The sequence below is a fragment of the Balaenoptera acutorostrata genome, chromosome 8, assembly GCF_949987535.1.
Source record: "Balaenoptera acutorostrata chromosome 8, mBalAcu1.1, whole genome shotgun sequence".
Taxonomy (NCBI): Eukaryota; Metazoa; Chordata; class Mammalia; order Artiodactyla; family Balaenopteridae; genus Balaenoptera; species Balaenoptera acutorostrata.
This window is the reverse complement of record NC_080071.1, coordinates 85,664,393-85,689,788: the sequence shown is the minus strand read 5'-3', so window position 1 is coordinate 85,689,788 and position 25,396 is coordinate 85,664,393. Positions and strand designations below refer to the sequence as shown.

The window sequence follows — 25,396 nt, the reverse complement described above, 5'->3', positions numbered from 1 at the left end:
CTCCCCAAGCCTGCCAGGCACATGGCAAAGTGAGCCGTTCTCTGGGAATAGCCTTCCCAGGGATGTTCTTCTGCAGTCTGGGCCTTTACCTGAGGGCCATGAAGTTAAGGACAGACAAGACCCCTCTGGCCCAAAATCTGCACAAGACCACTCTGCCCTCCCTCCAAGTTCAAAGCTGCCAGAGTTCAGCTTCCATTTACCCAAGATTTCCTACTAGGACTTTTTCAATTGTCACCATCATTTATGGCAACTATGTTCATCAGTCTCCCACTACTTTTGTTTTTTTTTGGCTGCACTGTTGGGCATGTGGGATCTTAGTTCCCCAGCCAGGGATCGAACCCACATCCCCGGCAGTGGAAGCGTGGAGTCTTAACCACTGGACCACCAGGGAAGTCCCATCAGTCTTCTGCTACTAAACACTCTTAACAGGAGATTTCCTAACCCCTTGCTTCCATGCCCCCAAATCTTTCCTAAAGTTAAAGCTTCCATTACATTTATTATTTCCGACCTTAGCGATAGCCATGATTTGTTGGTACCTGTATGCAAGACTAGGAACATTTAAAGGTGCTTGGATATTTGACGTTGCATAGTGATAACTCCAGTAATATGAAATGTGCTCAAAGAAGGGTCTCACGTGGACCCCAGAACACTTCCTGGCTCCATCCTTCCTGTGCCCATTGTGCGCTCAGGGAAGTTCATCACCAACCTGATTCCCCCGTGACATGTGAAAATCCAGCAGTGGAAAGAAGAGGCATGACAGAGGATCATTAAGGAGCCCACAGTTCCTTTAAACTGGTGGGGGGCGGGGGCGGGGAGCGGCGCAGAGCTCGTGGGCTGGGGCTCCTCCTTCCTGCTCAGACCCTCCCAGACACGGCCCCCTGGAGCAACTCACAAAGACTCCACTTACAAGGAGGCAAAGAAACACAAGAAGCAGATGGGCCGCTGGAAGGTCAATAATGGTGGGAAACAAGATTATCTACGGATAATGATCTGTGCAGACCCTGTGCCTGTGAATAATAAAGAGAGTTGATCTGACTGACAAAAATTAGGTTGAACTAATTATTTCACTATTTAAAATTAGAGGGCAACTTTAACACTTAAATAGGAGAAGCAGACAGGCATGGTAAAGTCCCTCCAACTCCAGAATACTGAATCCAGTTGGGCTCTATTTAGAAAGGCGTTGGGGTTCTGCAGAAAAGGCCTACACTCACTAATCATTCTTCCTTTCCTTAGAATTTGTTTTAGTTTCGTGTACAGCCTTTAGCCCTCAGCAGTCTAGACACAGCAAATTAGAAGGCTGGTTGATGCCATCAGAGGCAGAGTAGTGAAAGCAGGGAACAACGGGTTGAGAAACAATAAGGGAAGAAATAGAAAAGAGAAATACACACTAAAATGACTATAGTTTGGTCCATTTAGTGTGGAGATAAGCTGCCCCACAATTTTCAATAGCCTATTCATTCCTCCACTCATCCATCCATCCAAACTGTATGGAACGCCTATGGTATTGGACAGGGCCCCTTGTTTCAGACCACAGAATATATTCTATGTTGTTTAAGCAGAGAGGAATTCAGTACAGGCAATAGGAAGCTCACAGAATATCTAGTAAAACCAGAGGGAAACGTTCAATGCTCTACAGCCAGGAATAACAGCAGCTAGATGTATAAAATAGATAACTAATGATTAAAAATAATTCTACTATAAATACCCTTGTTACATATATGTTTATTAACACATGATTTTCTTTAAAGTACATTCTTAAACATTTAACTTTTAAAAAGAATTGAATATATACCATTAAAGTATCCTGCAGAAAGTGTTTACTGACTTATAATTCCTAGAGTAGTGTATACAGAACATCATCATGCAAAATAAATCCTGATACTTAGTTGGCTAAAAAGGTGTCTTCTTTTAATTTACATTTCTTTGTTTACTTATGAGATTGCTTTGTCTAACTTTGTTGATTTTTGTATTTCCTCTTTTGCTAATTGTTCATAATCTCTGTTCATTTTTGTATTATGGTATTATTAGTCTTTTACTTACCAATTTATAATAATTCTGCAAAGTTAATCATATGTTGCTTATTTTCTTTCTAAAGTTTGGGTTATTGCTTTTACATGTGCAAATTAAACATTTTTTAAATTTTGTTTACAGGAATAGAATCAAATCTAATAGTCTTTTTTAAAATTTATTTATTTATTTATTTATTTATATTTTTGGCTGCGTTGGGTCTTTGTTGCTGCGTGTGGGCTTTCTCTAGTTGCAGCAAGCAGGGGCTACTCTTTGTTGTGGCGCACGGGCTTCTTATAGTGGTGGCTTCTCTTGTTGCGGAGCACGGGCTCTAGGTGTGTGGGCTTCGGGAGTTGTGGCACACGGGCTCAGTAGTTGTGGCTTGCAGGCTCTAGAGCGCAGGCTCAGTAGTTGTGACGCACGGGCTTAGTTGCTCCATGGCATGTGGGATCTTCCCGGACCAGGGCTCAAACCCATACCCCCTGCACTGGCAGGTGGATTCTTAACCAATGCGCCACCAGGGAAGCCCTAATAGTCTTTTATACATGGTTTCTGCCTTTGTTTATACGCCTATAAAGACTTTGTCTATTCCAAAAACATTTTTAAAAATTTACAAAAATAAAATAGATAACTAATGAGAACCTACTGTATAGCACAGGGAACTCTACTCAGTGCTCTGTGGTGACCTAAATGGGAAGGAAATCCAAAAAAGAGGGGATATATGTATACGTATAGCTGATTCACTTTGCTGTACAGCAGAAACTAACACAACATTGTAAAGCAACTATACTCCAATAAAAATTAATTTAAAAAAAAACAGCAGTCAGATTAAAAAACAAAACAAGAAACCCAGACTGTTCTAGTGGAAATCTCACTGCTTCTGCTCCCCAACACTCAGCACCTAGAGATGTGCTGACACCTTGGACCAGACCCTAGAACCTCCCCCACAGGCCTCAGCACTGTGCTGGCAGGAAAAGCACGGAGGCTGCCCCACCGGGCTCACATCTTCCTTCCAAGACTCTTGCACGTGGGTCTACTTGACAGAGCCCAGGCTACGCCCAAGACACTACTTGCAAAGGCATCCATGAAATGTAGCTTTTATCTTTCTTACCTTCACAGTACACAGGCAACTCCGTGTAGTGTGAGGGAGCTCAAACGGGTGTGAAGCCAGCCAACCCACTGCATGCTCCTCAGTCTGACCTCTTGGCTTTTCTTATCCATACATACCCTTCTTCTCACACTTAAACTTCCCAGTGACAGCAGCAGCACACGCTCCACCTAACCCAAAGCAACTGCCCCTCATACGGGCGACAATGCGTTATTCTCTGCCTTCACCTCCACCCCACTCCCGCCAAATCCCAGCAGTCACTACAAACCTCTGGGTGGTGTTTGTTACCTCTAGTTAATCCCAGTTCATCTTTGTATCCTAGAATTATAAAGTTAACCAGTACCGACTTGCCCTATATAAAATAATAGAAGAAAGGGAAAGAGGAAAATATTGGTTTACATATAAATGTACATATCAGGGCTTCCCTGGTGGTGCAGTGGTTAGGAATCCACCTGCCAATGCAGGGGACATGGAGTCGAGCCCTAGTCCGGGAAGATCCCACATGCCGCGGAGCAACTAAGCCCGTACGCCACAACTACTGAGCCTGCGCTCTAGAGCATGCGAGCCGCAACGACTGAGCCCGCGCACCTGAAGCCCATGCTCTGCAACTAGAGAAGCCACTGCAATGAGAAGCCCGCGCACGGCAACAAAGAGTAGCCCCCGCTCGCCACAACTAGAGAAAGCCTGCATGCAGCAACGAAGATCCAATGCAGCCAAAAATAAATTAATTAAATAAATAAAATTTTATAAACTGTACATACCACTGGGTGAGGAAGAAAATATGGGGAGCTACTACAGTCCTAGATTCTGCAACTGGTCACAAGCAGGAGTCGTGTTTGTAATTTTCTCATTCTACTACCCTTTCCACCATCCTTTTGTTCTCAGCCAGCACCTCAACTGGTCAAGATGCTATACCTGCTGATATGATCCAAACCGTCTCCGGTTCCTGCTGGGTGTGAGTACTTCTTGATCTCTCAGGTAGGAGATGTTTTAGTCTTCTTTAAATAAGTTTTGCCATTGAACATGCCAGTATTAGAAGGCACTCACAGAGGGAAATCCCGGGCTGTCCAGTGGTTAGGACTCTGTGCTTCCACCGCAGGGGCCAGGGGTTCCGTCCCAGGGGTTCCCTCCCTGCGTGGGGAACTAAGATCCTGCAAGTTGAGCAGTGCAGCCACCCCAAAGAAAATAAAAAGAAAAGAAAGCACTTGCAGGGATGGCCCGGGTTCCAGAAATACTCCTCTGTAATTCCATTGTGAACAAGCAACTCTATTTTTCTCTAATAAACATGATTAATCACCAGAGCCAACATAGTAATGCCCATTTGGGGTTTTTTTTTGCCTGTTTGTTCAGTGGCATTAGGAGCCCCAGATAGCCTGGGAGCACTCTTCATTCTCTTAATTTCTAGTTCAGTGGAGTCATTGTTGTTCTTTAGGTGAAAGTATTCATTCTTTGACTATCAAGATCCCTAACCTACTAGAAGCCTAAGCTGTGGAGAAGGAAACAACACTTTTTCACACGGGTGACTATGTATGATTCTAAGAGATGATACTCCCAATTCCATCCTTTGATAGTAGCTACAGAAGAAACAGGACCACATTCTGGCCAGTGACTGAGACCATATATTACATCCTGTAAGACCGCGCTCCAACCTTGTAAAGTGTTGTCCGTTAGCTGATGAGGGATTAAGCACCTCCAAGAAGCCGTGAGGACAACTATTTCTAGGTAGTGGAGTATATAGGCTAAGAGCGGGAAATTCTGTACTCATTACCTTATTTATTTATGTCTATTTGTTTAATAAATGAATTTATTTCAGCAAAATAATCTGAAGCAATCTTGTATGGGCTACAATGATGGAAAAATAAGGCATTTGGTCAATTTACACACAATGTTGCTGAAGGAGCATGGCGTGCCAGGAAAGCAGGTCCATACCCAGAATAGGTAACTGATCCAGGGAGGACAAATCGCTGCTTTCTCCTTGGTGAAAAGAGTCCAGTGTAACTGGACCTACCACCTCGTTACTGATTGGACCCCCTGGAGCATGGCGCCCTCCTGGGGACTCGGCATTGTCTCTCCTGTGACAGTGGCCAGATTAATCTTGAAAAGAAGAGAGTCATGTGGTTGAGTCCATGCACAATTGCCATCCTTGCCACCTGGGCATTTGGTTGATGAGCCCGGCTGGGGAAAGGAGCTGACTGACATCCATAGAGCAGACCACCTTATCATCTCATTACTGAAAACGTCCTTGGCACTGAGTGCCCTTTGGTGAGCAGTCACATGGGACACAAATATCTTGATTCTTTGGCTTATTCCGAAAAGTCCACCCAAATACCTCTTCCCCAAAACTCCTCATTAATCTCCAAATCTTGTTCTTTTCAAGACTTTGACCATCTAGGCAAAACGCTAGCCTTTGCCCCACAGAAATCCAAGAGCTGTTTCTCAATAGCAGAACAGTTATCTGTAAAAGCATCCATACCTTTACTCTAAAATCCTGGAGGTACGAGCTGTGATTTTCCTGATGACGCACGCCATAACGTTCAGCAAGGATCCACACAGACCATAGCCATACAGGCCACAGACACTCTGAGCAACATTGAATCTGCTGGATCATAAGGAGCAAGTGACTCAGCCGCTTACACTGCAATCTGGACCAGCAGCTGGGCCCCATTTGGAACTGGCAGCTTTATGGGTTATTTGGTAAATGAATCAGAGAAGCAAACTCAAATGTGCTGTATGTTACCTTAAAACTAAAAATATCCACAAAGAGCTGTGCTGTTTTCTTAGGATAGGAAGTTACAATAAGGCAATGGATTCTAGATAACGCACTGAGATGGCAGGCCTCTCAATTTTTGAGGAGCTCATCTCCAACTCCCTGACATATACGTATCTTACCAAGGCATCCAGGGTATCTGCTATTCCTGCTCATCAGCATGATGTCATCAATGCGGACCAGCATGTAGGAAGATGATAGGATCAGTATCTCTGTGATGTAAGTATGACTCACAGCTGGAGAACTGACATAGTCCTGAGGCAAAATGATGAAAGTACGCTGCTATGCCCATGAGGTGAAAGCAAATCTACTGTGGAGTTCTTTCGAGAAAATCCAGGAAGATATGAGGATGGTGTGTAACAGGATGGTGGCCAGGCAGGAGGCGAGACATAGTCAGATGATAGATGTATTTTGAACGTAGAGCTCATACCACCTGATAATGAATTAGATGAGAAGTAAGAGGAAAAAGAAGAATTAAGGACAAGTTTTTGGCTTGAGCAGCTGTGTGAATGTTGCCAAAGACAGAAAAATAAGACTGTGGGAGAATTAGAATCGGTAAATAAGTATGTGTGTGGGGAAATTCAGAGGTCTGGTGTGTACGTGCTAAATTTGAGATGTCTATACTGCTAGATCTAGGAGGAAGCATTGAGCATGCAATGAGATATAAAAGTTAGGAGTTCAAGAGGGCAACCAGGCCTGGAAACATATGTTTGAAAATTAGCTGCATGTAAATAATATTTAAAGCTATCATCTCAGTGTGACTGTAGATAGAGACAATGGCCCAAGGAAGTGCTCTAGGACATTCCAGCATTAAGCAGTCAGGACATAAAGTTTTCAGCCAGGGAGACTGAGAAGAGCAAAGAAAACCTGGAGAATAATGAAATGTGTAAATGCTGCTGTAAAGTCAAATAAGATGGGAATTAAAAACTGATTGGTGGGACTTCCCTGGTGGTCCAGTGGTTAATACTTTGCCTTCCAATGCAGGTGATGCAAGTTTGATGCCTGGTCAGGGAGCTAAGATCCCACGTGCCTCGCAACCAAAAAACCAAAACATAAAAAACAGAATGTTTGTAACAAATTCAATAAAGACTTTAAAAGTGGTCCACATCAAAAAAAAAATCTTTCAAAAAAAAAAACTGGTGTATTTTACAAGGTGATGGACAATAGCAACCTCGACAAGAGCAATTTCAGTGGCTTAGTGGGGATGGATGCCTGGCTAGAGTGAGTCCAGGAAAGAATAGGAGAGGAAGTAGAAATAGCAAGTGCAGAGAATGTTTGAGGAATTTTGCTTTAAGAGCAGACTGGGGAGTGACGTCAAGGCAATTTTTTTTTAAATGTATGTTTATGTGCTGATGGAAATGATCCAGTAGAGGGGTAAAATTAATAATGCAGTGATGCATGGTGAAGAGGGATAACTGCTGAGCCAAGTTGTTGAACAGGTGAGGGGAGTGAAATCCACAAGTGGAGGTGTGGCCATGGATGGTAACAGGGAGAATTTATCACCTGCAAAAGGAGGTAAAGCAGAACGAGGCACCAGCAGAACTGGTGAGGGGCCTAGGAGGCCATTCTCTTATGACTGCTTCTAGTTTCTCATTGAAATAAGAAGCCACAACATCAGTTAAGAGCGAGGAAGAAGGTGGGATACAGAGACTTGGGGAGAGAGAAGAGGGTGTAAAATAGACATCTCAGAGGGTGAAAGAGAGTAAGAAACTCAGTTCTTTACAGGAAAAGTATTTTATAAGCATAGTGTAGTCTTTGGTTCTGAGTTGGTTTTTAAAGCCAGACACATGTTCAGAAAACACAGTCCCAAGAAACACAGAAAAGAGGAGAAATGAAAAATTAAGGTCTCTTTTTTCTAGTATGGAAGATGTTAAAGCAGGTAACTGCATTTGAGAAAAAATACAATTATGATACTATCTTCATATATATGAATCTTAATGTACACACTGCTTTGTTCGGGATTTCCAGTTTGTGGCAGAGATTGTGACGCTAACCAAGTATTCCCGCTCTTCTCCCACATCGCCCTGCGCCACGCAGTCACGTGGGGCCGTGTAATTCGTTCTGGCCAAAGGACTATGAGTAGAAATACTGTATCAAAACAGAGTGCATCCTCCTAGAGAAACGGAAATAAAAACAAAAATAAACAAATGGGACCTAAGGCAACTTAAAAGCTTTTGCACAGCAAAGGAAACCATGAACAAGACCAAAAGACAACCCTCAGAATGGAGAAAATATTTGCAAATGAAGCAACTGACAAAGGATTAATCTCCAAAATATACAAGCAGCTCATGCAGCTCAATATCAAAAAAAAAAAACAACCCAATCCAAAAATGGGCAGAAGACCTAAATAGACATTTCTCCAAAGAAGAAATACAGATTGCCAACAAACACATGAAAGACTGCTCAACATCATTAATCATTAGAGAAATGCAAATCAAAACTACAATGAGATATCATCTCACACTGGTCAGAATGGCCATCATCAAAAAATCTAAAAACAATAAATGCTGGAGAGGGTGTGGAGGAAAGGGAACACTCTTGCACTGTTGGTGGGAATGTAAATTGACACAGCCACTATGGAGAACAGTATGGAGGTTCCTTAAAAAACTAAAAATAGGGCTTCCCTGGTGGTGCAGTGGTTGAGAATCTGCCTGCCAATGCAGGGGACACGGGTTCGAGCCCTGGGCCGGGAAGATCCCACATGTCGTGGAGCAACTAAGACCGTGCGCCACAACTACTGAGCCTGCGCTCTAGAGCCCTCGAGCCCCAACTACTGAAGCCTGCGCACCTAGAGCCTGTGCTCTGCAACAAGAGAAGCCACCGCAATGAGAAGCCCGCACATCGCAATGAAGAGTAGCCCCTGCTAGCCACAACAAGAGAAAAACCCGTGCGCAGCAATGAAGACCCAACGCAGCCAAAAATACATAAATAAATAAATTTATAAAAAAAAAAGAAATGACTCATAGACAAATATTTAAAAGATATATGAAAAAGGAATCTGAGTGACCACAATTATATAGATAAGGATAATGAAGACTGGGACATGTCCTAAGGGGGCAGGACCTTTTCTGCCTTACTGCTCATGGGATGCTTCCACGTGGCCTGAGGAAGGAAAGACTTTCAAAGCCCTGGCCTGTCATTGTGGTACCTACCTGCTGTAGCTCCAGTCTACCTGAGGGAAAAAACACATTCCCATACTTAACTCCATCTTATGAAAGACAGAACCTTTTCCTTATGTTCTTCAGGGACAAGTTGATTTGACTTGACTGGCCCTGCCACTTAATAATTAAGTCATCCTGGACATTCTACTTATTGCTCCGAGCCTGGTCTCCACATCTGATCTTGCATTTGGTCATCTGAGGAGGAGAATAAACTGATTTAAGCACACCAGCCATGGAGTAAGGCTGCCCGAGCACAGCACCCGGCTCCACTGTTCACTCTCTGTGTGCTTTACCTGAGCCTCTGTTCCTTCCTCGATAATCAGGACAAGAGAGTCTCTTACTCATCCATCTTACGGCACTGTTTGAGGATTGTACTGGATTACGTACATTCAGTGCTTAGCACGCAGTAGATAGTCAATAAATGGAACTTATTATGATTATATGGAAATGATACTAAACTTTTAGTGCTGTGAGGATTAGGAATAACATATATAAAGCACATGGAAGAGATGTAATCAATGGGCAGGAAGGGGAGACAGAATAGATGCTACCTCCCCCATTTCTGAGAAGACACCGGAAAGAAAGGCCCCATAGGTACTTAGCCACTGGGGGGCCAGTTCAGTTGCCACAGTTGGGAGTCTAGGGGGCAGCCCCCAGCACCAGGATTGGGACAACCCCGCCACCATGTGACAGCTGTCTGAAAGTGACCTGACTGTGCCCCTGACTGATGTCCCCCAGTGGACCATCACTTCAGCCCACCAGGCCACACCCAGCTGCCCACTATCCACCATGCCCACAATTCCAGACAGCCAAGCATCCCACTCCCACCACCCCTGGCCTGGCCTTGGCACTGTCCTACTTTCCTCCCACGTGTTCTGACTTCTTTCTGGGGGAGGCGAAAAACATGTAAGCGTTATCTCTATTTCATGACACCATTACACGCACTTTCGAGCAGAAAGCAGCCAGTAGGGGTTACTTTCATACTTCATGTTACTCTAAATGTATTCCAATAAGGGAAAAGAGTGAATTTCAAACAGAAATTAATAGTATAAGCAAGCATAATCGTTTAAGATCCTTTCTGCGTAAATATCAAAAGCAAAAACTATTATATTCACATCATGAAGGTTACAGTTAAACAGCAATGCTGAACCTTCTGATAATGACAGCCCCCCAAACATTTTGATGTTAGGCAGGTCCTTCATTATCTTATCCCATCTTCAACAGTCCTTCAAGGTCCAGTTTCTCTACTCGGATTACAACATATTCTAAATATAAACAAGGAAGGAAAACTCTTAGAAAATGTCTTAATATTAAAAAATAAAACAGGACTTCCCTGGCGGTCCAGTGTTAAGACTCCGTGCTCCCAATGCAGGGGGCATGAGTTCGATCCCTTGTCGGGGAACTAAGATCCCGCATGCCATGCCACGCGGCCAAGAAAGCAATAAAATAAAATAAAATAATTAAAAATAAATAAATAAGTAAGTAAAAATAAAACAGATCTGAACCTCCTTTTAAAACTCTGAACTCTGTAACACTAGTATAGGTGACTACCCCTTTCCCAGCACAATACATTTCAGGATATCAGTGTATCTTATATAACAGAGATTATGGAAGAAAATGTTGAGGTTTTGGAGGAAAGGAAGGAATTCTTAGAAGAGAGCTGAAATTTCCACCAGTGTAACTTCATTTATGACTCATTATATTTTACAATGAAAATATTCAGTTTTGTTTTGTATTATAAGTTGGTTTACAAAATACCCCCATCTAGGACTCCCAAACCCTGGGGCTCTTTTGCTTGATAGATGCCGGGTTGCAAAACACAAAGTACCCATCCTGACTATGGTTCCAGCTGCTTTGATCCAAAACATAGCCAATTGTGGGTTTAGCTCCCCCTGGAGGTGGTGCATGAACTTAACACACATAAACTACATTCAAGTTGAAAGGGATCCTAGGGTTTATCTAGTTAAAAACCTTCCTTTTACAAATGTGGAAATTAAGGCTTAGAGGGGATAAGGGTGTGACTGCGCAAGGCTCATGGTGGGGAGTAGCTGAGCAAAGAACAGAACCCAGGTCTCTGGCCTCAAGCTGATTTAAACATCCACACTGCCTGTACACAAGTGGAGATGGAAAAACAACACCCCCGCCCCCATCCCAAGCTTCCAGCCTTTCAGAGTCTCGTGAGATATTTTGTCTGTACAATTTTAATATCAAATGGTCAAATCCTTGGTCTGGACGCTTAGAATCGGGTTGCAAGACAATGCAGACGCTGGGTCCACCAAGACCTACCCAATCCAACTCGGGGCCCAGCCTGTTTTCACCTGCTCCCTGGGCACCTCACCTACGTGGCCAGACTTGGGGTCACAGTCATAGGGAATCTGGGAACATAAGGAAAAATCTGTTTCTCTGCAGGCCGAAATGTGACAGAGGAGAGATTTTCTTCCTCAGTGGGCCTGTTCCTGAGTCACTACCAAGATGAATATGTTTATTTGCTAGTCGTGATCGTCCCTCCCCCTTCGGGACCTCAGCATTCCCCAGGAAGGTTCTACGTGGCAGCCTTACCTTAGTGAGCTCACTGCAAGCCCAGGGCTGGCCCTCGGTGTGACTTTCTGGTATACTGTGACATGGGATCCACCTTTCAGGGGTGTGCTTATATTAGCCAAGCTCCCAGAGGCTGGCTCTTTACCCTGAGAAATATAACCATCCACCCACGAGACCTTCAGATGCTCATCCCTGGAGGCTCCATGGCTTGGTCAACACGGAATCAGAGCAAGGGCAGGCAGCCAGACGGCCCTGATTGCTGGTGGCATTAAGTTTGATAAGTGGAAACTTCCATCCTTGGGTGTGGGCTAGCACCACGGGCTCTCCCAGGCTCAGGCCCCCATCCACCCAGAGTCCCTACACCCTCTGTGTCCCTCATGTGTCTTTATGCTTCCAGGGCAGACCCAATTCTGCGGAGTCCAGTCTAGCCATAGTCTGGGGCGTTATTTACAAATAGCAGAGGGGAAACAATCTAAATGTCTATCAGTAAGGATCTAGTTTAAAAAATTATGATTTATCCATATAATAACAACTTAGGGCACTTTTCTAAACTGAAGATTTATATGTACTGACATAAAAGAGTGTCTAAAATATGTTGTGAAGTAGAAAAAAAACCGACAGAGAACAATATATAATGTGCTACCATATGCTTTTTAAAAGGGTATGTGTACATGTATATATGCTCACACATCACACACACACTTACATGTGCATAGGCTCTCTCTGGAAGGACATACGAGACACTGGTAATATAATTGCTGCTGGAGATGAGAATTAGAGGAATGAGGACCAAGAATGAGAGGGAGGGACTTCCCTGGTGGTCCAGGGGCTAAGACACCACGCTCCCAATGCAGGGGGCCTGGATTTGATCCCTGGTCAGGGAACTATATCCCACATGCATGCTGCAACTAAGAGTTCGCATGCCACAATGACTAAAGATCCCACATGCTGCAACTAAGACCCGGTGCAGCCAAAATAAATAAATAAATCATAATAAAAAAAAAGAATGGGAGGGAGAATTACTTTTTACTACACATTAAAAGACATATAATTTTTTTCAATTTTCAACCTGGTTATTGTAATGCAAATCGATTTTCTTTTTCAAAAATATAAACAAAATGGATATAGCACAAAACCTAAATGAGAAGCATTCAGGAGTTAAGAGTGATGGGTCAGAAGGGAAGCCATTCCTCCGAAAGGGAACCGCATAAGCAAAGGCCAAGGGGCGCAGAGAGCCCAGCACATGGGACAGCTGCACACAGTCTACCTGGCTGGGGCTGGGGGCGGGAGCTGGGGCCAGGGCACCATGGCCTGAAGTGCCAGCTAAGACTTTGGATCTCATTCTGAAAATGATGGGCCATCACTAAGTGTCACGGAGCAGGGCAGTGATATGACCAGAGGGCATCTTAGAAAGGCCACGCCCAGCCCGCGTGGAAGAGCTACCAATGAAGCAGTGAAAGGGCAGCCATGAAGGGACCCGCCAGAGAATTCTGGAAGCAGAGATGGGTCAGGACGTGGAAGGCCTTGCCCTTCGGATGTGACAACCAAGAGGTTACTGTGAATGAGGCCCGAGATATTTAGGAGGCTTGGACAGAGGGGAAATGAGAGATGAAGGGTAGACAGACAAAAGGCCAGTGGCTCCCAGAATTTTGGACGTTGTAAGACCAGCAAAATTTTTAGAAATCAAACAAAACAACAATTAAGAACCAAAATAAGATTGCTGACTTTTTAACTTGCCAAGTAAGGATAATTTGTTAAAATTATCACATTTTAATACCACTATTTTATAAAAGAAGGGACATTTTAAATCTCCCCCAAATAGGAAGGCCTAACCTCTGTTAAAAAATGGTCATTTAAATGGAATGAATTTAGATTGATGACAAACTCTTCACATCACCCTTACTGTTCCCATTTTATCACAGAGTATAAAATCTCAGTAGGATGAATGGTGCTGGTTTGCTGAGTGTGAACTGCTATGTAAACCCTTATTTTCACAAACAGGGAAGGAAAGAGATTGAATAAGAATAGAGTTGAGAGTTTTTGTTTTTTGAAGGATGAGATTGATTTAAGAAAAGTCAATGCACCAAGAGGAAAAACCGATTGAAAGAGACCTTTAGAAATAGGCACTAAATGTAACATAGTTTCCCAGATTGGATCCTGAAACACCAAAAGGATATTAGTGGAAAAACTGATGAAATACAAATCAAGTCTGTGGTTTATTTAATATTATTGTAGCAACATTAACTGCTGAGTTTTGATAAAATGTCCCAGGTTATGTAAGATGTTAGCATTAGGGGAAGCTGAGTGAAGGGTATAGGCAAACTCTCTGTATTATCTTTACAACACTTTTATAAATCTAAAATTATTTATAAATAAAAAGTAAAAAATATATAACAACAACCACACACAAGAGAAAGGAGGTAAGTGACAACCTGAAATCCTTTGGGTTGGAACTTGGAGCTGGGTGGCAGGTGGCACTGGCCTTGAACAGGAAGGAAACCTCCCTCCCTGGGACCACAGGAAAAAGTGGGACAGGGATACAATTAATTTGCTAATAAATGTGCCCCCAAAAGTTTGAAATGGAAGACTCTTCCTTAATAAAATAATTTAATAAGTGAGGGGGCAAAACAGTAAATGAAAGTGGTTTATAAATGAAGGGAAAAATATGTAAATGGAACATATAATGTTTGGACTAACAACAGAAATGAATGGTTAATATCACACAGAAAGAAAAAAGCAGCAGCCTTGGATCATATTCCATCTTCGAATAATTCTGCTCTGCGAGGATTCTGAGGGCTGAAATCAGCAACCTAAAAAAGCCTTACTTTAGAGCGCCGGGTAAATTATGGAGGCTATTTTCAAGATTGCGCTAAAATAATGGCAGGACATTGAGAGGCAGAGGAATAGAAAGTGGAAATGAGCAAAACCCGGAGGGGAGTCAGTTGCTCCAAGTAAGGAATCTCGAAGTAAGGAATCAATTTCACAAGACACTGCAGTCGCCGCCATTTCCTATCGAGTCCTTCCATTTACTCTCAGGACAAACCCAGGCCCTGGCAGAAGCTTTTAATACATTCCCACTACTATATTTTATTCACTTAAAACTCTCCTTCAGGGATGATCATTTTGTAACATATAGAAATAGCAAATCATCATACTATGCTCCTGGAACTAACAGAGTGTTCTTGGTCAATTATACATCAATTAAAAAATAAAAAACCAAACAGCAAACAAACAAAGATCCTCCTTCATTTAAAGCATGAATAATCAGCTTCTTAGCAGCAGCAAGTACAAAATCTTAACTTTAATACATTTTTTTAAAGGGCAAAAAAAATACAGTATAATGATATTCATAATACTTGTTTCTGGCCCTCCATTTTAGGGGGGAAAATCAAGTATACATGTTTTTATACTCAAAAGGGGTATATTATGTAATACAGATTGTAAACTTAAACTTAATATATAAAAATCAAGGAATTTTATTGCATTACTGTGAAAAAAATGTTGACTTTTTAGACAATAAGATTATGATTTGAATCATCTTGGGAGATGCTGCAGATTCTTGTATAAATGGACGTCGCCCTGGTGAGACAGGCTGGGACCTGGGACCCCTTGCTGGGAGCTGGGACCCTTTGCTACAGTGCTGCAATGCTTGCACCTGGACACACCTCTCCTTGAGCAACCCAATACAAAGAAACTGTATGGGGCTAAAAATAACTGCATGCATGTGCAGCTGGGACAAATTGTGGACGAAAGATACAAAGAGACCAAAAAAACCCCAACTGCCACTTTTGAAGGGCCTGGAGCAAAACCAGGGTACTGCGCATGCCCCCTGCACACAACACTACCTAAGGGGTGGGCAAAACACCTAAGCCACCCCTCCAGCCCGACCCCTGGACACACCCCTACCCTCACCCCATGTAAGGAACAAGCTTGCCCCCCACTCAGGGAGCGAGCAAACAAGGGAAACCGTTGTTTGTTCTTGCTACCCCCTGCTGCAGCAGGGGCCCCAATAAAGCCTTGACTGAATTTCTTGTCTGGCCTCTAGTCAATTTCTATTGATTGGAGAAGGCCAAAACCTTCTACCTTGTACCTCTGTACCTTCTACCAAGTCTTTGTACCTTGTCCACACCTCCCTTGTTGAATTGCTCACACTACCTGGTTGGTAACACTGGTACATTACAGCTAAATAGTGAGTTAGGGTTCTTCAGCTGCAAGCAACAAACTCCAACTCTGATTAACTTAAGCCAAAAAGGATTAAACGGAAGGATAGTATGTGTGTGTTTAGGACATGACACGGCTCTAGAATTGAAGGAATAGCTGAAGGGGCAGGAACCAAGGCACCTTCCAGGATCTAGGGAGAGGAACTAATAATAGTTGCATCAAGGCCCTAACATTGGTTGAAATCAGCACTAACTGTGTTTTCCATTCCTGTGTCCTTCTGCTGAGGATTCAAAGTGAGAGAGTCTATTTGGTGAGTTTGGGGCCTGGGGAAAAACAGAGCACTACAACGAACAGTGCCTCAGAATCACCCACAGTGGGATAGGTAATTCAGAAAAGGGCTTTTCCTGGAAGAAATGGAAATGGCTGAGGAGTAATCACCTCCTTCCTTCTTCTTTTATGCCATCATGCCTCTGCCTGAGTTTCTGCCTGGACTTGGAATGCCCCTTTGACCTGGAATGCCCCTAGCTAGCCAGACCACCTGATGAACTCCTATTTTCCCCTCAAAACCCAGAAAAAATAACCCACTTCTGTGAAGCCAGGCAGAGGAAATCACCTTGCACTGTCTTAGTACCTTGTTCACACTTCCCTTGTTCAATTGCTCACACTACATTGTGATGATTTGTACCTGTATGGCTCTCTCCTATTAGACTATAATTTCCTTGAGGGCAAGAATAATGTCTTTTCAACTCTGTTGCCTCTGTGCCTAGGACAGTACCTGTCATAAAATAAGTATTCAACAAAAGCTTGCTGAAATAAATGCAAATAATAAACCACTTCTATATTAAAAAAAAAAAACCTGAAACAAAATTAAACAACTTTGAGGAAGCACAAGGAAAATCCTATACAGACCCAAAATAATTTGACTGTTACCTTTGCAAACCTGCGTGATGTTTGAGAAAGCCTGGCAATGTCTTCAAGATCCAGATAAGAAAGGATACTCAGGAGCAAATCGTCTGAGAGCCATTCAAGGAAGTCAAATTTACCTTCGCATAAATTGAAGACATAGTCTAATATTCTTGCACCAAATATTAAGGCAATTTGAACTGTAATTCAAAGAAGCCAACAAAACAACACAGTTATCATGTGTAGTCACATAAAAACTATGATCATTATCAGTAAGACAAGCTTTGGGGCATTTTCCCCCTGAGAGTGATGTTAGATTTTGCTGAGTCATTCCTGCTTTCACCAAGCTGCCTTTGGGACCAATGGCATGTATTTACGAGGCATGTATTTCCAACAGCTGTCCTTGCCCTGAGATCACAATCTTTTAGGTACACTCACTGTTTAACACAGTGATGGACTGCGTCAAATTCCAGTCCAGACAACTGACTTAACCAGTCTCAGTGTCATCCTCATCTTCATCCTCCCAATCTCCATGACTGGGCAAAGATGCTGGTTCATGTCGTTTTTTTTCTACCCCTCCCCCCCTTCCCCAAATTGGTGTGAAACATGAATATCTCTTGATTTTAATTGACTTTTGTTCTCTTATTGTTATACATTGTTTCTCTATGAAACTTTCTTCCTTCTTCTTTACCTTCTTTCATTCCCACCTTTACATAATAAAAAAAAAAATAGAAAGAGGCAAAGAAAAAAATAGAGGCATATTTCGTGAAAATTGTGTCAACTTTTGCCTATCGTTTTTCCTATCTTTTCAGTTATTTCCAAAATAGGAAATAGTTCACAAAGAATCAACCAACACTATGATCTACCCAAACGTGTTTAATGTAGGAGAAAACAGGGTTGGGTTTTGGGGTTTTTTTTGTACCCCAGCTCTCTGAATAACTAAGAAATGGCTAATAAATAATAAAACATGTTTGGAAGGATACATATTCAAATTATAACAGTGATTAAATCCAGGTGGTGGTTTTTACTTTCTTCCTTTTGCTTATCTGTATTTTGTAATCTTTCTGTAATATATTACCATGTAATTTTTTAAAATCTAGGATAAATGGATGAAAGGAAGGAAGGAAAGAAAGAAGGGAGGAAGACTCCCTTTTTTTATGAGAAAGGAAAGTGGGGTTATAACGGAGTATGCATGTGGATTCCAGTGGTCCCAAAGCTGGGGACTTTCTTAGTCTCTTGAAGCTCATTTTTCCACTTCTGCCTCTGAAAGCACCACTATATCTAGCTTTTCCGGAGAACTTCTCTTAGAACAGAGAGAGTGCACTCTCTACAGCGAACTAACTGTCCAAGATTTGGGCACCACCTTCCTTCCCAACCTGGAACACTCCTTCTGGGGCAAGTGGGATGGAGCTGTCAAGAATACCCAGCTCCCTGCAGAAGCAGCAGATCGGTGATCCTAAAGGTAGATGGATCTCCAATCTCAAAATGGATGTAAGGTGTGGGCTATGTTTATGTAAAAGCTCTAATTGTGCTAACTTGGAAGAGCCGCCATATAAGATTTCTCTCCAAAACTGGTTAGTCCAGCTTTCTAGAGGCATTAAGGGTTTTATTTGCTTCTAAATTCCAAGTGCTTCCAATTCAAAGCACTTCTAAAGTCCAAAGGTTTTCCTGGGTGAGGGGGGGGGGGGGGAAATAGCCCTTCAAAAACTCAACCTAAAAGGGTAGATATTATGCAGAACCCTTGACTCACCAGCAGGATAAGGAGAAAAAGCAGCGCTTGTTTATTGGAAAAACAAAACAAAACCCTTAGTACAATAAAATTTCCTTAAAATAATTGTAGATGCTTCAACATTTTAAAATTCCAGGAAAGCATGTTCAGATGCACTTTAGAAAGTCCCTGGCGGTCCAGTTAGGACTCTGTGCTTTCACTGCTGAGGGCCCAGGTTCAATCCCTGGCTGGGGAACTAAGATCCCACAAGCTGTGCAGACAAAAAAAAAAAAAGTCTCTACCAATAAAGTCTTTTAAATGTTAAATTTAAAATTATAAAAGGACACATACACCTAAGTATGTAACATGATAGTTTCAAAGTGTATAGGTATTGGGGTCCTTAGAAAAAATTTTTTTTGCTTGTTTGTGTTTTTTATGTAACCAACATCTACATCTCTGACGAGGGATGGAGCCCAGGGCCGCAGCAGTGAGAGCCCCAAGTCCTAACCGCTGGACCACCAGGGAATTCCCACATCTGTTTCTTTTAAAATAAGGAAAACAGGGACTTCCCTGGTGGCGCAGTGGTTAAGAATCTGCCTGCCAATGCAGGAGACACGGGTTCGATCCCTGGTCTGGGAGGATCCTGCATGCTGCAGAGCAGCTGGGCCCCTGCGCCACAACTACTGTGCCTGCGCCTACAGCCTGTGCTCTGCGGCAGGAGAGGCCACCGCAATGAGAGGCACCCGCACCTCGGGGAAGAGTGGCCCCCGCTCGCCACAACTAGAAAGGGCCCACGCGTAGCAACGAAGACGCAAAGCAGCCAAAAATAAATAAATTAAATAAATAAATAAATAAATAAATAAATAAATAAATAAAATATGGAAAACAGTGTTAAAACAAACTCCATTTTGAAAAGTAAAATCAGCTCCTTCATGTTGGATTATGTGGCAGCCAGCCTCCAAGGGAGCTCCTGATTCTCTCCTCTTGGATTCACGCCCCTGTGTGTTCCCAGCCCACACTGAATTAGGGCTGACCTGTGTAACCAATAGGATATTGCAAAAATACCCCAGGACTAGGTCACAAAAGACTTTGGGGCTTCTGTCTTGCTGTCTTGGATCACTCACTCTGGGAGAAGCCAACTGCCGTGTCCTAACACTACTCTGCAGCACCATGGAGAGGTCCATGGGGAAGGAAATTGCATCAGCCAGGTGTGCGAGCCATCATGGAACTGGATTCTCCAGCTCCAACCAAGCCTTCAGTTGACTGGGGTCCCAGGCAACATCATGTGAGACCCTGGATCAGAACAGCCGGGGTAAGCTGCCCCCAAATTCCTGACCCAACTCTCTGAGTTAATAGACATTTATTATTGGTTTAAGCCATTGGGTTTGGGGGTAATTTGTTACACAACAATAGACAATAAAGATTTAGGTACCTGCAAGTGTTGCGGTACCACGGTGGAAACCCAGGATGTGGGAATGGCGTTGAAATTGGAAAGTACGTGGAGATCTGAATGAGCTTGAGGAGAGTGTTAGTGGAAGTCTGAAAAGCCTTCAGTAAGTAGTAGAATAAGTAAATAATATCTGTTAATAAAAGCCTGATGGACTCTGAGGAGGCTTTATATGTGAGGGCTTAAAGAAAAGTGAGGAAAATATTATTAAAAAACTGGAGAAAGGTGGAAGAAAACTGGAGGAAAGGGAATCCTTGCTATGTAGTGGCAGAAAGTTTAGCAATATTATTGCCTGCTGTAATATGGAAAGTAGGAAATATTCCTGGTGGGTGTGTAACTTGGCTAAGAAGATTTCCAAGCAGAGTGTTGTTGAACATGTGGCCTGATTTCTTCTTGCTGCTTGAAGTAAAATGTGAGCAGAAAGAGATAAGCTGAAGGAAGGTCTCTTAAAAAGGAGCCAGGATTTGCTGGTTTTGAACCTTCTCTGCCTCTTCGGATGGCAAGCAACGCTGAAGTTAAGAAATGACTCCCAGGCAAAGATCAAATCCAGAGCAGTGTCAGGAAAACATGGTATAAAGACGATGCTGAGAGTGTGGCTGGAAAATGCTTTGTTAAGAACCATTAAGTGATACTGTAGCACTTCCAAGAAGCTTAAGGGTATGGTCACTCAGGAGTCAAGGACAGAAACCCAAAGTAAAGAAGGGCTTATCGCAAAAAGATGTATAGGTGTGGTTTTGTCTAATGGAGTGAACCCCAATAAGAATAATAGACGACACACAAAGTTTTTAAGAGAATTATATCAGCAGAAACACTGACTGCCAGCTTGAACTGAAAGGGTTCAGAGGTAGTACAAAAGGAAAAGATGACTCTGGACCCCCAAACTCCTACAGGTGGGAAGTAGGCTAAGAAAACTACACCTGCAAACATGGGCACCCTTTTGCCAAAAAGGAAGGATGAATCAGAGGATGGAATCAAGAGTCCAGAGGGGAAGCCAAAAGCCATAAAGAGTCTAGTGATAGGTTTTGAGCTCTAATCAAGAACTAATAACCTGTGCCCTGCTGGATTTCAGAATTTCTATGGACCAATGACTCCCATGGAGCTATCATTTCCCCACTGTTTCAAGAGCATTGTATACAGTGATTCTCTCATGCCTGTCCCACCGTGATATGTTGGGGGAGAGGGGACAGAAAACCTGTCACTGGCTTCAGATCTAAAGGAACCTTCCTTGAGGAGCTGTACTTAAGGCATTACACCTGAGGAGCCCTATCCACATATGGACCCGATTTACACGATGAGATCCTGAAATACTTAAAGATACACTTCAGGAAGAAAGAAATTTACCCAGAAGGAAAGACTAGAATTTCAGAAGCAATGAAGATGAAAGAAATGGTAGTAAACATAGGCAAATATAAACAACTACTACTGTATAAAACATGTTTTAAATAACAAACTTTAGAGGAGGTGTCAGAACAAGGCAAATCAAAACAGCAGTCAACAATTACATATGAGGTAGAGGCTTAGAATGTAAACATTCTAAGGTCCTTATACTCAAGAGGCAGATAGAAATATTGACATATGTTAGATTTTTATAAGTTAAGTTACAGTAAACTTGCTAAACTTTTAAGGGACCCACCAGAGAGAGAGAGAAGGAGAGAGAGACAGAGAGGAAGGAAGGACGGACGGAAGGAAGGAAGGAAGGAAGGAAGGAAGGGAGGGAGGGAGGGAGGGAGGGAGGGTGGGTGGAAGGGAGGGAGGGAGGGAGGGAAGAGAGAAAGAAAGGAGAAAAAAAAAGTATATATATATATATAAGGGTAACTCCCAAAATAGTTGGTCTGTAATCACTTGGAGATTGGTTCACAGCTGAACAAAATGGAAAACTCAATTTAAGGTGACTTAACAAATAGAAGTTTATTTTTTTCTCACACAGAGTCTGGCAGTAGACCAGAAAGGCTGTTGCAGAAGTTCCATTATGTCACTAATGTCCCAGGTCCTTTTATCTTTCTGTTTCACATTCTTAAGATGTGGCTCTCACCCTTCCTGTTTTCAAGGCATCACAACCATGGTCCAGTAAGTAAAAGGGGTAGGACAAGAAACAAAAATGGACATGCAAGCTGAGTCCACCCTTGTCTGAAGGCACCTTCTGGGATGCTCTATGAAACAACTTCATCTTACCCAGCAAAACTGGGTCACATGGCCACATCTGCAAGGTAGGGAGGGAAATGTAGTCTCTGTCTTAAGGGGAAAAAAAATGTAATAAAGGAAACACAAAAGAGAAAGGAAGACATGGAAACAAAACAAAAAGCAAAGAAAAAGCATGATAAGATGAAAGCACAAAATAAGATGATAGAAATTATAGACATATTAGTAATCACAGTAAATATAAATGAACTAATCATGCCAGCTAAAAGACACTCAGATAAATAATTCATACATGCTTAAAAAAATGATACAGAAAAGTGAAATTAATAGAATGGAAAAAGCTAGACCAATACAAACCAAAAGAAAGCTGGTATAATTACAGTAATACCAGACTAAGTATACTTTAAAGCAAAACTCACTATTGGTAATAAGGAGGACCATTACTTATTGATAAAAGGAATAATTCACCAGGAAGATTTAATACTTCTAAAATAGTATGCCCCTAACAAAATACACAGAGCAAACACTGATGGAATTATGATGAAAAAATGATAAATCCTCCATTGCACTGGAAGATTTTATAACACCTATCGATACTTGATATACCAAACAGAAGTGAAGTTATAGAATATTTGAATAACACTATTAATAAGACTTATCAATGGACATTGCTATAGAAAAACAAAGATCAAATATTAATGAGCTATGCGTTCAAATAAAAAAATTGATAGCTTCTCCAAATTAGAAGAAAATATAAAGATAAGAGCAAAAATTAATAAAGTAGAAAACAAACATTGTAGATGATCAAGGAAACCAAAAAATTAATTTTTCAAAAGATTAATAAAATGGATAAACTTTCAAGAATAAACAAGAAAAAAGGACAAAAGCATAACTCAGTCCTATGGGAAATAAAAAGATTAACTACAACAGGGACTTAGAAAAACATTACACCAATTAACACAAAATCAGACAAATTGGGCAATCCTCCAGAAATATATAATTTACCAATTCTGACTCAAGAAGAAATAGAAAACCTGAGAGACTATAACTAGTAAATAAATTGAATCCACCGTTTGATTTGAAAAAAAAACCTCAAGTAAAACTTCAGGTCCACGCTGATTTACAGGTTAGCTTTATAAACTCTCAAAGAACAGACAATCCAGATCTTATACCATTTGTTCCAAAAAACAGAAGTAGAAGGAAACTCCCAATTCAAATCATGAGGTTGCTCTAACTAGCAATGATGGTAGGCAAAAGGAAAACTGCACACGAAACATCATTTAGGAACACACATGGCAAAAATTATAAATAAAGTATTAGGAAATTGAATCCATCAGCACATTTAAAAAAATAAATTGTGAGCAATAGAGTTAATCCTGGGATCCAAGGATGGAATAACTTCAGAAGATATATTAATGTTATTCACCATGTTGGAATATTACTCAGCCATAAAAAGGAATGAAATTGGGTCATTTGCAGAGATGTGGATGGACCTAGAGTCTGTCATACAGAGTGAAGTAAGCCAGAAAGAAAAAAACAAATATTGTATATTAACGCATATATGTGGAATCTAGAAAAATGGTACAGACGAACCTATTTGTAGGGCAGGAATAGAGATGCAGATGTAGAGAACAGACATGTGGACACGGAGGGGAAGGGGAGGGTGGGAGAAATTGGGAGATTAGGTTTGACATAAATACACTACCATGTGTAAAATAGATAGCTAGTGGGAACCTGCTGTACAGCACAGAGAGCTCAGCTTGGTGCCCTGTGACGACCTAGATGGATGGGATGGTGGGGTGAGGGAGGTCCAAGAGGGAGGGGATATAGGTATACATATAGCTGATTCACTTCATTGTACAGCAGAAACTAACACAACATGGTAAAGCAATTATACTCCAATTTAAAAAAATCATTTGACTACGTAAGGAGTTTTACACACTTTTTGAAAATTAAATATTTTCTTTAAATGGAAAAAAAAAACAAATAACAGGAAAAAATGATCATCTCCAAAATGTAGAAAAATTATTTCGGGGACTTGCCTGGTGGCGCAGTGGTTAAGAATCTGCCTGCCAATGCAGGGGACGTGGGTTTGAGCACTGGTCTCGGAAGATCACACATGCCGTGGAGCAACTAAGCCCGTGCACCACAACTATCGCGTCTGCACTCTAGAGCCCACAAGCCACAACTACTGAAGCCCCCGTGCCTAGAGGCCGTGCTCTGCAACGAGAAGCCACCGCAATGAGAAGCCCGCGCACCACAACAAAGAGTAGCCCCGGCTCACCACAACTAGAGAAAGCCCGCACGCAGCAACAAAGACCCAACGCAGCCAAAAATAAATAAATAAAAATAAATAAATTTTTAAAAAATTATTTCATATAGTTCTAACATCTATTTATGAAGAAAAACTCCTAGAAAACTATAATAAAAGGGAATGTCTTTAACCTGATAAACCTGACACAGGCTAGTTACCAAAAACCTAATAATAGTATCAATGATAATAACAACACATGGATTTGTTTAGTATTCAATATTTGCCATGTACTGCTCTAATTTGTATATATACAGTGTGTGTATCATACATACATATCGTCATTCGATCCTCACGATAACTCTATGAGATAGGTACTATTATGATTTCCCTCTTATAAAGACAAAGATGAGGAACAGAGAGTTTAAGAGGCTTGCTCAAAGTCACATAGTGAGAACTAGGATTGAACCAAGCAGTTTTCTCCATAATGCACCTCCTAATCGTGATTTTATGTGGCCTTTAATGTCAGGCATAAGACTAGAATGTCTACTCTCACCGTTTCTATTCAACATTGTTTTGGAGGTGGAAAAAAAAGAAAGAAGACACAAAAATGTATCAGGGTTAGAAGGCAAGGAAAAACTGCCATTACTGCAACTGAAGATGATCTAAATATCAACATACAAAAGTCAAGAAATTTTACTGAAAAATGATGCTGATCAACCTAAATGGGAAAAGAATTTGAAAAAGAATAGATACATGTATATGTATAACTGAATCATTTTACTGTACACCTGAAACTAATACAACATTGTTAATCAACTATACTCCAATATAAAATAAAAAGTTTAAAAAAAATTAAAAAATAAAGCAGTGTAATGTTGGTGTAAGACAATCAACCAACAGAACTAAATATTGCTGGAAATGATAGATGTACATTGGAACCTGCAATACGTAAGGATGGGATTACAAAACAGTGTAGGGTAAATAAACTATCCTATAAATGGTGCTGGGAATACTGACAGACCATACAGGAAAAAAAATTATAACATTTCATCTCATCATAACCAAAAACAAACTTGAGATAAGTTACAGACCAAATATGACAAACAAGTAACAAAATATTTAGAATTAAACATAGGAGTACATCCTTATGAAATCAGGGTAGGGAAAGATTTCTTAAACCTTTTACCTTCATAAACAAGGTAA

The 25,396-nt window shown here is 41.6% G+C and overlaps 1 protein-coding gene across 1 annotated transcript in view; it reads right to left on the bottom strand.

Annotated features, from left to right (window-relative positions):
• Positions 1 to 25,396, bottom strand: part of FBXO36 (F-box protein 36) — a 101,741-nt gene that overhangs the window by 3,963 nt on the left and 72,382 nt on the right. The window contains exon 3 of the mRNA XM_057551535.1: positions 16,673 to 16,845. Within this exon, the coding sequence (XP_057407518.1) occupies positions 16,673 to 16,845 (173 nt within the window). The remainder of the gene's footprint in view (positions 1 to 16,672; positions 16,846 to 25,396) is intronic.